The 17,231-nt window shown below is 33.4% G+C and overlaps 1 protein-coding gene across 1 annotated transcript; it reads left to right on the top strand.

The window, feature by feature from the left end:
• The first annotated feature begins 5,639 nt into the window (after positions 1-5,639).
• LOC117783704 (cell pattern formation-associated protein ust1-like) lies at positions 5,640-17,191 on the top strand. The gene is made up of 2 exons (XM_034621234.1): positions 5,640-5,927; positions 17,038-17,191. The coding sequence occupies exons 1-2, from the start codon at positions 5,774-5,776 to the stop codon at positions 17,166-17,168; spliced, it is 285 nt and encodes a 94-aa protein (XP_034477125.1). The 5' UTR covers positions 5,640-5,773; the 3' UTR covers positions 17,169-17,191.
• The last annotated feature ends 40 nt before the right edge of the window (positions 17,192-17,231 follow it).

Genomic DNA, 17,231 nt, shown 5'->3' on the forward strand with positions numbered 1-17,231 from the left:
ATGTAAGAAGCAAGTTCTTGATTCAAGAAATTTTTCTTTCTTTCTGTGTATTTTATTTCGTATTTGTTTTGTTTTTTTTTAAGTGTGTTGTTGCTGCTTTGAAGCATTTTGTATTGTTTTGTATTTTGCGGCTTATCCAGCGCTTTCAACGCCTCGCCATCAACGCTTTGTGGCAAACACGGCTCTGTCTGTCTGTCCGTCTGTATGTCTGTCCGTCGGACTAGCTTGGCCAACAGTTTCAACCGTTCCTCTCAGCATAATTCATGTTTCACGCCGTTGCCTCTGTTGTTGTTGTGGTTGTTGTTGTTGCTGTTGCTGTTGCAAGTTCAGACAAATTCAAAATGGCAGCTGTTGCACAATTATTGGGCTGGCGTTTTTAATCAAAGGTTCGCATTACAGATTTGTTTTTGGCCAAAATTACATGCATGCAGCAATTGATTTGTGGCATGCAAAAATCTGTTGCAGCTTTTGTCTCAGAGATATCGATACTTGTAGTTGGTTTATTGCCTTTCGGCCAGATTGATTGATAGTTGACTAAGTGATAGCACACGAAACACAACCTCAATATATATGTTATATATATTTATATATATGTATACAGTCACTCTCATCTTATTTGACCCACTACAATTTTAATTTTAATTTGTATTTATGGCTTTATTCAAATATAATAATATAATATAACATATAATAATAGAATAAAACTATGTTTCTTAAGTTTAAAAAGTATTAATTTAATTGGCGTTCAAGTTTTATTATTTTTATAATTTAAAAAATTAATTTCAATTAAAGTTTGTAATAAGTAAGTAATTTCTAAAATATGTATTTTCAATTATTATTAGAAAAAATAAAAATAAATATTACTCTATATTTTTCAGAATAAATAACATAAGAATCAATAAATGCAAATTGAAAATAAAAGTAGTGCTAAATTTATTAAAAAAGCAAATAAGAATTATAATTCATATTGATTATATATATGTATTATGTTTTATATTTTTATATAATGGATTATATAAATCACACAACAAAATTTTATTAATAAAAATTAATCATAAAATTTTTTATTTCGATCAAAATATTGAAAATAAATGCCATTCAAAGTAAGTACTATATATGTCCGATTTTCCTTTTTGTTTGTATCTAATTTTTCATATTTGATTTATTCCACTCATAACTCTTAAATGCAATTCTTGATTATTTGCCAATTACTTGAAGTGTTTATGTATTTATGTGAGTGTGTGTGTGTAAGTGTTATTGTGTGTGTGAAGTGGACTTTTCCGTTTTTTGTTTTTTGCATATTTGTGCAGTTCTTGAGTTTTGATAAAAACAACAAACAGAAAACAATAGGCAACTTAAGAGTGATATTTAAAGCATGTCACAAATGCAAATAATATTTGTGTTGCACCTTGCAGCTGCCACAATTGAAGCAACAACACCAGTGACAATGACCCTATCAAGGACCCCAATTTTGTTGGCTAACAAAACAAGTTGACACCAGCAACAGCAACAAGCACAGCAACAACAGCAACCAAAAACAGCAGCTAAGAAATTGTCAGGCCTTTTAAAATCGTTGTTAGATTGGAATTTCGACCCAATTAGGAAATTTCTCAAACATTGATCGGCTGAATTGAAATTGGAATTGGAATTGGAATCGGCTGCTAAACTTTGGCTGCCCTTTCTGCGGAAAAATGCAAAAAGCCTTGGAAGATGGTCAAGGATGCGAAAAGCACAGGGACAACAAATCCAATCCGAGCGATACATAAAATATATTGTTATGTCTGCGGTGAGAAAACTAATTGACGATGACAGCAGTCCAAGTTGTTGCTGCTGCTGTTGTTGTTGCTGCCGTTCCCATCGCCAATAATCGACAAAAGCTACCGGCAACAGGAACAGTTTTTTTATGCTGCACGCTTTTTTTTCAGCTGCTCATCGGACTCGTATTGTAAGTGGCCTTCGTAGATTTCTATTTGTCGGGGCAGCAAAAAAAAAAAAAAATATATATATATACACATATATAAGCAACCCAAATCGTTTAAATTTATTTATTCGCTCGATGCTGTTGGATATAAAAGGCGCCGCCAATGCAACAACTGCAACAAGTACAACAGCAACAACTACAGCTGCAACAGCAATCATTTTGTGTTGTTGCATGAAATTATTGATTTGTTATTTGTTGGCTTGTTAAAACGTTTGACTGTATTGTGAGACTTTTAGTTGATTGCAAAAAAACACAAACAATAATAATTGTTGTATCTTAATTTTGTATGATTAATGCCAAAGGCCAATTGCTACAAAATATGCAATAAAAATGTTGCAAGTGTGTAACTAATTTATTGATGCAGTTGGACATTTTAATTGCTAATTTGACAGTAAAGCAAATAAGTTAACACAGTCTATTTAGCATTTGTTTGTTTTATTTATTTATTTATTTATATTATCTTAAATATATTTAGAACTGTGCAGAAGTGCCCACAAAAACTAATTTACATGCTTTTCAGCTGGAATGGAATACTGATACCAAAATGCCAAAAATGGTAATCTTAACATTGTATTTAGGCTATTTCTAAATTTTGAATCTAGAACTTTTTTAATATTTGCAGAATTTTTGTTAGAATTTTGTCGTTATTTCGATATTTTTATTAAGAATTAAATTTGTAACTTCCTTGGGACGACGAACGTCAAAAATCAAACAAATAACAGCTTAGAGGCGCCACCTATGTCTCAATTTATTTTGGTGAATTTCTCTTCGCTCTGTGAACTCAATAGGGTTTTAAGACTTGCTAAGTTTCAGCATGGACATTTTCTAAATTTCTTCTCCGAATCAAGTTTAAAGTTTTGTGTTTTACTAATTACGATATAAAGACTTGATCAAAAGTACAAGCATTTGATAAACAAATTTATCAACGAAATCAATATCGAGATCTAGATGATAGATTTATTTTTTTTATGAATTTAAAAAAGTTTGCAGAATTAATTTAGAGGTGAAATAATGATCAAAATGACATTCCGCTTGAAAATCGGTTTATTTTTAAAGAAGTTATGAGAGATCAAAGTTTTCGAAAAATTGTCGTATGGAAAATTGGATGATAGATGGCTTGATGATCGAAAAAATATCAAATTTTCTAGATCAACAAAATTTAAATGCAGAATCAATTTAGAGGCCAAATCATGTTTAAAATGACATTCCGCTTGAAAGTCGGTAAATTTTTGATGAAGTTATGAGAGATCAAAGTTTTTGAAAAAATGTCAAGGGGTAGGTATGGAAAATTGGATGATAGATGGCTTAGAATCGAAAAAATATCAAATTTTCTAGATGATAAAAATTTAAATGCAGAATCAATTTAGAGGCCAAATCATGATTAAAATGACATTCCGCTTGAAAATCGGTTGAGTTTTGATGAAGTTATGAGGCATCAAAGTTTTTAAAAAAAATGTCATGGGGTAAGTATGGAAAATTGGATGATAGATGACTAGGAGTCGAAAAATATCAAATTTTCTAGATGAAAAAAATTTTAATATTTCATCGGCTTAAATCAGCCCTTCGAACTTTTTAGAACAAATTCGCTAAATTCGCAAAACAGCTGTGGAGACACCTATTGTCTGTTGGTGAAGTTTAATTGCGCCACCTATTGTCTTTGGTCATATGCATACACGTAGACACGCCTCGAATGCCTTTTGTCATATCCGCTGGATGGCGCTGCGCTGAATTTTCATTTCGGTAATGCAATTTGCAAAATGCAATAACTTCTGTAATAAATTAATAATTTGATGAAAATTACAAATTCGAAATAAGCTAAAATAATGTTAAAATTTTTTAACGAAATTTTGAAGTTTGTCACCGCAACAGGAGAAAAGTAAAAAGTTTAATTTAAATTCAAACAAATATTCTGCATAAATTAAAAAAATTGTAGCTTCAATTTAAAAATAAATAAATAAAAAAAACCATTATTTTTCAAGTTAGCATTGTTGGCCAAAATGGCTCACGTTGCCAGATCGGAAAATGTGGCTGGCTTGCAACCTTTTGGGGCTAAAACAGTGTTTCCACATCAGTGCTGTCAATTTTTTAGAGAAAAATAGCTGACTGGACAGCATTTAAATTATCTTTTGTGGCCAACTTTTGCTGGAGATTTAATTTTTTTCGAAAAATTTTTTCTGCACTTTTATTCAATTTGAAAATATGTATTTTAATTTAATTTAATGAATATTTAATTTTGACAAATCTCCCAACAATTTTCTAGACTTTTGAAAACAATGGTTTTTTGTTTCAGGAACACGAATCATTGCTTTTGGGTTGCTTAAGCGCTGTTAGAGATTTGTAAAACACACCTGACTAGCAATTTTCAAATTTTCCTAGCAAACGAAATTTAAAAAGCCAGAGCTGGCTACAAAATAGCTAAGTTGGCAGCAGTGCTCGAATGCGTTTTGTCATCTCAGTTGGAAGCTGTGAACTTCAGGAGCAGGTTCAAACTCGGATTGGCTGCTGAGCTATGGTATTGGAATGCGCTTAAACAACAGACTAACAAGCAAAATATACATTAAATAACTAATAATAAATAAGTGCATAAATAGCTATCTATAAATAAGTGTTACTTTAAAGGATAAAATAAAATTAATTTAAGTCAAAGTTAAAAAGTTGGCAGCCAGACAAAAATTCAAGTCTCCTGTTGTTGGTGTATATATAAGTGTGTGTGCGTGTGTGTGTGGGTGTGCGCGTACAACAAAAATATAAATAAAACACAAACAAACTTAAACATACTCACACAGTTACAGCCTCAATGTCAATGAATGCAGTTGATAAAAAGTGAAATAAAAGGCATTTAATTGCCGCTGCAGTCAATAAATCATCAAACGAAAATATTAAAGTATCTCAGGAATTTTTTGTGTAAAATTAGAATCACAGGAAAAAGCAACAACGTAAAGTGCGTGCACGCCGAAGAGAGAGGGAGTGAGAGCGAGAGAGAGCTCCTTCTGTCTCCCCCACTTCTACTTCCTGCACAATATGCTAGCTCCAACAGCAAGAGCAAGAACAACAACAGCTGCTGGGGATGCTGCCAACTTCAATGCTGAGCGCTGAGAGCGTAACGCAAAGAGAGAGCAACATATAGAAAAACCGAGAGCGCGAGAGCGCGTGTGAGTATATCGCAATGTGGTGGCCACAAGTGAGCAACAACTGTGAGAGCGCAAACGAATTCATTTCCATTCGTAGCGTCAACGTAAGCGCACGTATCGCGCAATCGTCGATGTCGAATTCGAATTTAATCGCGCCAAACTTGTAAAACGAAACGTGAACTAAAAGTTGATCGAAAAGTGCGAGATCAATTTTATTTTATGCGGGAATTCGACAGCGCAATGTCACTGTGCGCTAGCGTGTGAGTGAGAAAGAACAATAAGAAGAAGTGCAGAAATAACAATAACAATAACAATGCTGAGCTGATGATGTTATGATGTTGTTATTGTGAGAGCGCCAAACCAGCAGGATATTTGAAACGCTGTACGTGTGTGTGTGCGTTCATTCGTGTGTGTGTGTGCGTGCACCGTGACACCAACATTATGTAAAGTGTTCAATTATATTGAATAGGTGCATGTGTATATGTGTGTGTTGAAATATTGACATGCAGGATACAAAAACTGAGAGTCGACTGAATAGCGATAAGGTTACAGATGCCCTAAACACACACACTCACACACTCATTCTCACACACATAAACTGAGAAATAGGGAAGGACAGGCTTAAAAAGGATACGACAGCTACAACATTGTAACTGGATACATGTTTACTCATAAGAACTCGCTCTATCTCCGTCTCCGTCGCCGTCGCTGTTCCCCTCTCTATCTACGCTCAACATTGCCGCAGTGCAGCAGACAACAAACAACGTCAACGTCAACGCCAACGCCAGCGTCGACGTCAACGGCAGCGTCAAAGCGTAAGTAGCCCGACTGCTTAACTATAATAAGAATCCATCCGCCTGGACTTCAACTTCAACATTTGTGACCAAGACAAAAGCCAACTTAGTGCGATAGCACCACGCACAGTGGTCAATTTAGCTAGGATCAATTTTAAACTTTCAATTTTCACATACAGATTCAAATGTCTGAAAACTTGTTTCAGAGATACTTATTGAATTCCAAAAATGTTAAAAACATTAATGTTTTTTAATTTCTTAGTCTTATGAAATTGTTTATTTCAACACAAATTAGTTTACAGAATAGAAATTGAAAAGTTAAAGAAAATAATAGCTATTGAGTTCTAAGCAGAAACGAGCAAAATGACCACTGTGTTAGGTTGACAGTGGTCGCTTCCTTGCGCCGCTAAGTATGCAATTCTATTTTAAGCGCACCGTGAAGTGCAACCAAAGTAGGTGAAGTGGAGTGCAGTGCGTGTTGCAAGTGTGTGTGAGTGTGTGTGCGAAGTGTGGAAGTGTGAGTGGACATAGATGGCAACTACCGAAACCCACAGTCGGACACACAAAACGTATTCAAGTGTAACTAAAGACGACCAATTCACAAACAAACAAACAAACAAGCTGCTGAACGGACGCCAGCGAACCATGAGACTTGAGCACAGTGGATCAAAATGCTAGATTAGTGATGCATTTATGAATATCCTCAAAAGTAGCAAAGTTATAGTCTGAGTCTCTATTCTAGACTGGAATCTCGTACCCACTTATCCTTAAACAGTGGGAGGGTGCTTAGAACATGCAATAAATGATAAGATAATATAATAAGATATATATACTATATCTGTATAAATAAAACATATTGTCAATTAGTAGTTTTCCATGTAGTTTTTGCTCAAATTTATTATTGAGGCAAAAGTCTATCAAAGAAAGTATATTCAAGTCCCAACATTTTTTTTATTTTACAATTTTATAACTGAAGATAACTAAAATATAAAAAAATTTTTTGTTTTTCGACTTATTTATACATAAAATAAATAGTTATCAAATGTTCCTCTGTTCAGTGTATTTAAATTCTAATCGTATCAATCACAATAATTTCTAAATAAATTAATAAATGTATTACATGTATACAATTTAAATAAAAATGATTGATTTAAATAGTGTTGTCCAAAAGTTGTCATAGGATAATTGGATTAAGTACATGAAATATTTTTAGTTGAATTCACAAGCACAAAATAATATAATTACACATTTTAATACTTTAATGAATATAAGCTAATCTAGCTGTTTTTCCCACCGTGTAGGGTCGGCAGAGGCGGGCAGAGGGTCGGGTCTGGGTCGGGGACAGACTAACTGACTGAACGACTGACTGAATGACACTCTGTCGCCCGCTAATGTTTATTATGAAAAGCGTGCCCTTTTGAACGCCATCGTGTATTTTCATTTTTATTTATTTTTATTTTTTTTGTTTTATTTTATGATTTTTGTGCTGCATGTGTGTATTTTTGTGTATTTGTATATTTTTGTTTTTCTTGTCAGCGCGATTGCTGCTTTTTAGTACCGACTGTGACTCTAGGGCTGGGGGGTGAGTTTAGCCAAAGGAACAAGCGTAGGGGAGAGGGGAAAGGTAGAGGGGGAGGAGGGTAGCCCTCATAATGAGTGCGACGGCGTCGGCGGCACTTAATGCATTGATAAAAGATGCAACAACAACAAAAAACAACATTTTACATGCCACATCATGGCGACAATTACAGTTATAATTTGAGTACGTAACCGTTATTCAAATTCAAATGCGTTTTGCAATTAACAACCCCCCAAAAACGAGGGCTGTTTAGTGAGTAAACTTTTTCCGAACACTCAATTTTAAAAATGTTCTCAACACACTCTATTAATATATATTTATGGATGAGTTTTGTCTCTACATAAATCACCTTGAGATGGCCCAAATATGGTGACCATTAACCTAATGCCATAAAACGAAAAGTGAGACAAACAGAAATCAGTGGGATACAAATTATTTGAAATTCTATGAACAATTTGGATAAGATAAATTGTGTTGTTGATGAAATTTTGATGAAATGAGTTCATTTAGTCTTGTGAGAAATTACATAATTATTAATTGACGTATTTAAAATTGTATTCAGGAATAAGAATGTTTAAATTCAATTTCCAGCCATTAAAAAATATTTTTAATACTTAAATGTAAATCAAGCAATACATTAAAATGATGCAACATTAGATCAATAATCAATGAACTAATTTTGAGTAATTTCAATGCATTTTGTTAAGAAGCGGGTTCTAATAAAGCGACCCTCGTATGTAACGAGTGGGAAACAAACAATCGCCAATTGGCATATAATGATCCCCTTTCAAACTGGCAGTCAGTCTGACAGACAGACGGACAGACAGACGGACAGACAGACGAACTGACAGAACCAGCAGCGATTTTCAAAATAATTCTCAGGCCTTGACAAATGCATAGCAATGATTTGAACAACTCACACTTTGATATTTGGCTTGAATTACTTTTCTTTTTTTTTAACAATTTACGCGAGTTGTTACCCTTTCCATATCTTAGTGGCTGTCACACGTTCTCACACAAATACACTTTTATACATACATATATACATAATAATAATACATTGGAAACTCGGAAAAAAAAGAGGCAGCTAGTCATAATTTTAGGGGTTGTAGAAACTGAACAACCTATGAATTACAGCTGTTGTTCATCGGTGCTGTGTTTCTAGCTTGGCAAACAAGGGTTTGGTTTAAGGACCCCGACAACATACTACCATATATATCCCTGGGAACGGCAGAGGGAATGGGAATGGCCATAAGAATGGAAATGGGAATGGGAATTAGGGAACTTAGAAAATTGAACATCTTTGACTCCTGCGGTGATTAATTGTCATTCGAGAAGAAGACCAGAAAAACGCATGTTACAAGTAAAACGAACCCTGAAACTCTGAGACACTGAGAATTACCTAGGAGAAAGGCACAGGGGCATTCGGGTTCATAGACGGCGACTTAACATTGGATTAGATGTCGATCATCGATACGCATAACAACGAATCGCCATAGAAATGGAATAAATTCAAAAGTAGGTAGCTGACAGCCTACGGAAAATATAAAGAAACCCATCATAAATTGTTGGCTTTGGATTTGGGCTTGGGCTACACACCAAAATGTATCTAGATAAATTGCATATTATACAAAGAGCATTTAGAATGCACCGAAGGGAAATGTGTATTATCTTGAGGTATACGTATTAAGTGTAGAAAGTTACTTCCTTTCACTTATCGCATACGAGTATAAAGAACATCTTTCAGTTCCTATTTTCATGTAATCTACGCTACAAATAAGCAGCCACTAAAAATTCCCCTAGTCCAAGATGTAAGATGTTATTAGAATATAAAAAAAAAATAAATAAATAAAAATCATTACCTCAAATATATATATATATATGTTTTGTAAATTGGAGCTCAATATTGTTAAATGTAAAATATAATTCTTAATCTTAAATCAAAGAATATTTAAGATACTTCAGAAAATTGCTACACTTTAGATAAACAAATCTTAAAAATATTAATTTTTGATAATACTTTTTATTTTTAAGAAATTCTTGTTTTTAGTTTAAGTAAATTGCATTTTGTTGAGTAAAATGTAGTGTAGTGTAGAGTTAAGGTCGCATATTTGGACCTTACCACCGAGTGAGGCATGTGGCATCCTCAGATGGTTGCCATCGATTTGCTTGTTGTTTGGGCATCATAAATTAGATGTGGCCCAAGTGTGTGCCAAATAAGTTTCGCTAGTTTCCCTTACCCCTTTCCTTCCCCCTTCCCTACCTCTTGACGCATCTAGTGCTGAAACAGCTGCTGGTCAGCAGCAGAAAAGGCAGCAGTCGTAGAAACTCTGAGCTAGATTGGAACTTTTCTAATGAGATACAAATGATAAGAGTCATCAGTTGTTGAGTTGTGTGTTGTGAGTTGTTCAGTTGTTCAGTTTCTCAGTTTGTCGATTTGTGCTACTTATTTAACTGATGGCATAATAAATAATTTGCTTATTGCATGCATATGGCTGCCATCGGTCTAATCTATTGGCTTGTATCTTGTAGTTACAAATGTAAATATATGTGTGTCATGTTTGTATTGTAGATACAAGAGATACGGGACGCATCGAGCATAATTCATGGCTGAAACTTTTGTTTCTAATTCAACAACAATTACGCTTAATTAATTTAAAGATGTTTGCTGTTGTTGTCGTCATGTCTAATGCCTCTATCTCACAGTTTGCTGTCCCATTGAGTTTGTCCTCCAACCCTCCAACCTTCCCTCTCCATTTCAATTCAACCCTCCTACTCTCCAGAGTCGAATAAATTTTTGAGCAGTTATGAAGGCGTTATGAAGGCGAGAACTGAAGGGGAGGCTGAGTTGAGTTTCCGACCGTCTCTTATAAATAGATTAATTAAAATCATCTTTAATTGTTTGATTACAAGACAAGCCAGAGTTGGCCCGAAAAATGTGAAGAAAAAAAAGCACAGAACATGAAAAGGCAGCTCACAATAGCTGGGCTCTATAATATAAATACTTTATTTTAAAGAGCATCAGTGCAATAAGAGTGTGTGTGTGTGTGTGTGTGTTGCAAAATACACTGTTGTGATGTTGTTAGTTACTATAAATTGACATATATTATACTTAATTTAAATTTTAAAATACAGACTTTATTCAGACGAGAATTTTTAACTAGATATGATTGAAATATTGACTTTTATAGTTTTACGAATATAAATAGTAAGTTGAATGAAAAAATACATTTTTAATACATAGAATAGACTTAATCATATTATTTAATTCATTCATTTATTCATTTACTGAGTATTGTACAGGCCAAACCGCTTGAGGTGCAAGTTTGAAATTTTGGCACAACACAGATATGACGTATTCATATTTAAATAAATTATAAAAATTGTTGATTTTATGTTTTATAAGTATTTGAGACAATTTAATTAAATTTTTTATTAAATTCAGCGAACCTTAAGAAAATATATTTTTTATTTGATCTTATATTAAATAAACTTTTACTTTATTTATATAATGATTGATATTTGAGTAAGTTTTAAGTTAAATCTAAGTGTTATAAAATTGAACTAAGTTTTTTTTTGACAGTGTACATAGAATCAAAGGCAGAACCAGAAGCAGCACGGTCCCTTGAGCTCTGAAGATTTCATTTGTGCTACAGATGTTTAGAGATTGTACAACATAACTACACACACTCGCACACACTCGTACACACACACACCAAAGTCACACGCAATTGAAGCAGCGGCATCTGTCAGATACACTTCAGATTCCGATTCACATTCAGCATCATCTTCATTTTCATCTTCAGTTTCAGCTTCAGCTTCATCTTCAGGCAGTCGCGTAGTAACTGCCGCTGAATTTCGAGTGGCATTTGATTTTAGTGTAGTGTGTGCTCAAGTGTGTGTGCGTGTGTGTTGTGTGTGTGCTCCAGAGGCATAAAAATTATTGCTGCCATGAAAGTCGGGGGTCTGAGTCAGTCAGTCATCAATTATTTTATAGAATGCTCACTTGTTTTCAGCTTGTAGTACTCTCGCATTGTCTGACTTCTGTCAGTCCCTTTGTCCATCTGTCTGTCCGTCTGTCTGTCTGTCGTCAGGCCCCCGTAGAAGTTTTCAAAGTTCTTTGTGGAACAGGAAGGGCTTCTTCGTGGCAGCCGCAATAGTTGTGAAATTAAATTGAATGCGACGCAGATTATCCCACGCAATCTTTCATTCATTCACTCATTGAAGCATGGATGCTAGGGAAGCAACTACACAGACTCCACACCGAGCGAAAAAATCAAGAAATTCGTACTTCACTAAGATTGAAATAAGAAGATCGATAAAAATTTATAAAACGAAATTCGCAAAAAATCTGTCTTATTGCACGATGCATTTTTCTTAGCTATTTTGTGTCAAAATTTCATGCTCCTAGCTCTTACGGCTTGGGCTGCACAAGTATCAGTCAGTTAGTCAGGTCAGGGTAAACAGTTTTTCCATTTTGATTTAGGGTTTTTTGAATTTGTTCCTGAGTCCCTAACTTTAGAGTATTCTTGATTAAGAATACTTTTGAGTTTATTTGAACTTAATTTTATTACTGTCTTTTTTCTCAGTGCACTTACTCCTCCGCTCAACTTGGGGAAATCATCAAAAGTTCAGGCGGAACTTCAGCACATTCCCTGTCCCCTTTTTCTCCCTTATCCACAACCATATTCCATACAATATAAGATGATTATATGCACACGCAATCTCTCGTATCTGACAATAAATCTTAAGCACTCGTCGTCTCTTTGGGATGCCAAAATCAATGCAAAGTTCTTTCCTTTTTATTCTGTCTTTTTGTGTCTTTGGATTGCAATAAATAAAATCCATTCGATTACAAAGTGCACACAATGAAATGCCGCTGATAAGCGCTTTATACAATCCATTTGGCCTACTTCACTTCATTAAAAATCTATTTAAAAAGTGACTGAAAAATAAAGTATATAAAACGATAACGACATCAGGCAGACACGAATCTCGAATTCATCGATTTAATGTGGCACATTCTGATTAATCTTTTACGAGTACTTGTACCGCCGACAATTTTAATAGCCATTATTGTTGCCTGATATATGCCATTATAATTGCCATAAATTTGCCAATAAATTGTTGTGGGAAGTGTAAATACAAACTTGGCGAATCTGCAGATTTTACACACAGTTTAATTGATAAAGACACAAAAAAGGGGCTTAAAATTAGTTTTGATTAATGCTGACTTTTTATTTATATAAAACAAATAATTAAAAAGATTATCAATTTGTAATTTGTACTATACCATATTGGGTGAAAATTCCATCCTCCTACGTCCTATGGTTTGGGCTGTTAAATGATCAGTACGTTAGTGAGTCAGTAAGTAATTCAGGACAAATAGTTTTGTATATAGAAATAAAATTGTTGAGATTTAAATTGAGGTTTCAGCTTAATTATAATTTTTTGTATGAAAAAAATTATTAAGTTAATTGTTATTTTGCAATCTATACTAGAAAAAAAATTGTTTATACTCGCTGACTGAATATTCTGCTGTTTTAAGCAATTTATTAACATTTTGCTGTTGTCGAAATGAGGAAATTCTTATAGTTTTCTTATATATATTTTAATAAGAGCTTTCTTCAAATCTGAAACCAACTTAAGTAATTCGCATTTTACTGCTTGCTTACTATAATTTTGAGCTTTAGATTTAATTGTTTTAACTAAGATATCAAAATATAACACTTGATTGAGTTTTGACAATAGTTACACTTGATTATGCTCGAAAATTTCCAATTATGCTCACTTGCCCGTATAATTGTTATTATCTAATAATTATATTTGGAGCACAGATGGAGAAGCTGTCAACATATCGATTTGCAAGCGCCACCTTGCGGCCAAAAATTTAATTTCGTTAAGCAGCCTAGCAAATATTACTTATACAACACACACATCTGTAACATATATCTAATATATACTGGCTTTGATTTTGGTCCAGGCTTCAATTCAAACAATTGTCTAGACAAATCGAAAACAAAACGAACTTCAATATCCAGCTATAATTGAATGCACACAAAACAAGAGAGAGTGTGTGCATTACCATTGGGAATACTATTATTATCTGGTCAGTTACATACATGAGAGAACTACACACACACACTCGCACACACACACTCGCATTGAGAATATTGACAGACACTCAAGTGTCCACAAGCACCCTGTAAATCCAATTGAATTACGCATAAAAGGCGCTTAAAGCAAAAGAAATGATTGTCGTGACGACGAGAATGACGATGACGATGATGATGCCTAAGATACGGATACACTTAGAGAAAAAAGTTCAACCGAGTAGCACGCTGAAAAATCTATAATTTACATTTGAATTGTTCACTTTACAAACAAAAATAATAATAAAATAAATAAAAAAAATATATTTTTGTGAAGTACAAAGTGAAAAACTTGATTTTCTAAATTTCAAGGGGGGGACTCTTAGCATCAAATCGAGTCTTGGTCGAAAATAATTAAATTCTCTAAATGAATAAAATTTGAATACAGAATGAAATAAGAGGCCAAATCATGAGCAAAATGGCATTCCGCTTGAAATTTGGTTGGGTTTTGGCAAAGTTATGACAGTTCAAAGTTGCTCAAGCCTCTGACCTAGCAACTTTACAAGTCAAAATTTTTCTTAATTTTGACATGATTTCTTAGAAGAAAATGAAAGGTCTCAAAATTAAATTTAAAGGGTTGTTTTATACTAATTACGATATAAGGAGTTGATTAAAAGTGAAAACTTGAGATTTAAAATTTTGAATTTTCGAAATTTCAAAGGGGGGACCCTTACCATCAAAATCGAAAATTGATCAAAAATAATTAAGTTTTCTAAATAAAATAAATTTGAATACAGAATGAATTTAGAGGCCTTTTTTTTGAGTGTAGATAAACGGGGCTATCAAAATACACGAGTCTTATTATTTCCTTTTAATTTCTGTTTACCCGATATTTTATAGCCAGAGAGTGGAGCGTGGCCCACGAATGATGGTCTAATCATAATCACATTTAACATTCTCATGTTCATCGGCATTTCCGCAACATTTACATATCGACTTTTAACTTATGCGCCTTTTAATAGTCATTAAAAATCCGACTGTGAATCGGTTCGGCTTGGGTTGAAGTTGAGTAGAAGTTTATGCATGATTAATACATAATTACAAAGGCAAACACATAAACTCTGCCAGGTACTCGATACTCTATACCCGATACTCGGTGCATTGTCTTGGCCTGTCCCATAGACTGATGGGCATTAAAATGCTTGGCCAACTCAACAACTAATAACATTTAAGAGACGACAAAAGACAAAAGACAGAAGACAAGAGGCAAGTTTCCCACACAGCACGTCCTGACTATCACAGATTGTAGATAGGTAGTGTGTGTATATATTTATGTGTGTGGGTGTGTGTGTGTGTATGCATATAGCTGTGTTATTAATATTTCGATTAGGTTCCAGCGATTCGTAGAACTTGACACATGACTTGCATAACTAATAAGAATATTTTGTAACTTGTGTTTTGCCCTACACATTACTCTTGGTATGGGGTATATCGTTTACCCAATAGTATCATCAACTGATTGATGACAAGCATGACTTCATCAAAACATAATCAAAAATCATTTAAAATAAATGGCATACACCTTATGTAAGATTATATTAAAATTAAGTGCCGAATTTGTAATATTTAAATTCTCCTGCAGCAAAATTTTAAATTTGATAGACTTGTAATACAATCATTATAATTTATTTATTGTCAAACTGCTAGCAGTCTTAAAGCTGAAAACATATTAATTTTATAAAAATTTAAAGTTATAAATGTTAAATCTTAAAAACTGAATTATAAATATTTGGAATATTAAAAATTATTAATCTGGGGTTGATTGTATTTATTTTATTTGGCTTATTGTACTTTTTAATTTACTTTTTGTATTCTATTTTATTTTACTACTTTAAACTATATACAGTTTAATTTGAAATTAATTTTTAAATGTTTCATTTATATATTTTTCAAAATATTTCAATAGAATTTCAAAATATTTTCCTCTTACACATTTAATTTTGCTGTTTTATCTGTAGGTAATTAATAAGTCGCAGTGACAAAATCAAGTACTGGGTATAATGATTATTAATGAACTGATGGTTTATGTCCCTCTGTGTTTGTTAGTTGGAGTGTTGCGTTGAAGAAATGAACATTGAACACTTTAGTCCATTCATGGACACTTTTAGTGGTTCTTTTGACTGCCAAGTGTGTGCAAATTGCAAATTGCATGCCAGCCTGAAGAAAACTAAATAAACATAGTCGAATAGTCGTACACTGATAAAAAAAAAGAACTTGCATACAAATATATTTGTTTATATACTTTAAATTACCTTAAATACATTTAAACTCAATTTAAAAACATGCTTTACATACTGTGAAGGAAAGAATAGCATTTTCTCAATTTTAACGCAGAATTAAAATAAAGGCCAAATAATGATAAAATTGATACTCCGCAAGGAAATCAGTTAAGATTTGACAAAGTTATGACAGTTTGAAGTTGTTGAAAAAGTGTCAAGGGTATGGAGAGATGGACAGTGATTGAACTATGGGCAAAATAGACAGTGAAGGAAGAAAAAAATGGTTTTTCCAATTTTGATGCAGAATGAAAATAGGGGTCAAATAATGATAAAATTGATATTCCGCTAGAAAATCGGTTAAGATTTGACAAAGTTATGACAGTTTGAAGTTGGTGAAAAACGGTCAAGGGAAGAGTATGGAGAGATGGACAGTGATCGAAGAATGGAAAAATAGACAGTGAAGGAAGAAAAAATGGTTTTTCCAATTTTGATGCAGAATGAAAATAGGGGTCAAATTATGATAAAATTGATATTCCGCTAGAAAATCGGTTAAGATTTGACAAAGTTATGAAAGTTTGAAGTTGGTGAAAAAGTGTCAAGGGAGGAGTATGGAGAAAACGGACAGTGATCAAAAGTATGGAAAAAATGACAGTGAAGGAAGAAAAATTGTATTTTCTAATTTTAATGAAGAATGAAAATAGAGGCCAAATAATGGTAAAATTTATATTCCGCAAGGAAATCGGATAATTTTTGACAAAGTTATGACTGTTTGAAGTTTGTGAACAAGTGTCAAGGGAAGAAAATGGACAATGATCAAAAGTATGGAAAAAATGACAGTGAAGGAAGAAAAATTGAGTTTTTCAATTTTGATGCGGAATAAAAATAGGGACCAAATAATGATAAAATTGATATTCCGCAAGAAAATCGGTTAAGATTTGACAAAGTTATGAAAGTTTGAAGTTGGTGAAAAAGTGTCAAGGGAAGAGTATGGAGAGATGGATGAATTTATTTATATCCCGTCAAAGGCAAAAAGTGTGGAAAATTAACAAAATGTTAATTCAAAGTGTGTATAATTTTTCTATTGCTTTTGCATTTCTCTCAGTGTAGTATGTTGTGTGTGAGGAATGCAAGTGATGTACTCGTAAAAACCATTTAAATGTATTCCTTATCTGACTTTTCAGATCGTCGTAATCCAACTGCAGCTAATGCCAGAATACCACAGAAACAACAACAACAACAACAACAGCAACTACAACAAGAGCAGCAGCAGGTGCAGTTGTTGGTATACAGGAAACTCAGGACAGGACAGTGACAAGAACAGAAATAGTGATAAAAGAAAAAGGAAAAACTGACAACGAATTATTAACGACGAGTC

Source organism: Drosophila innubila (genome assembly GCF_004354385.1).
Source record: "Drosophila innubila isolate TH190305 chromosome 2R unlocalized genomic scaffold, UK_Dinn_1.0 1_C_2R, whole genome shotgun sequence".
Lineage (NCBI taxonomy): Eukaryota > Metazoa > Arthropoda > Insecta > Diptera > Drosophilidae > Drosophila > Drosophila innubila.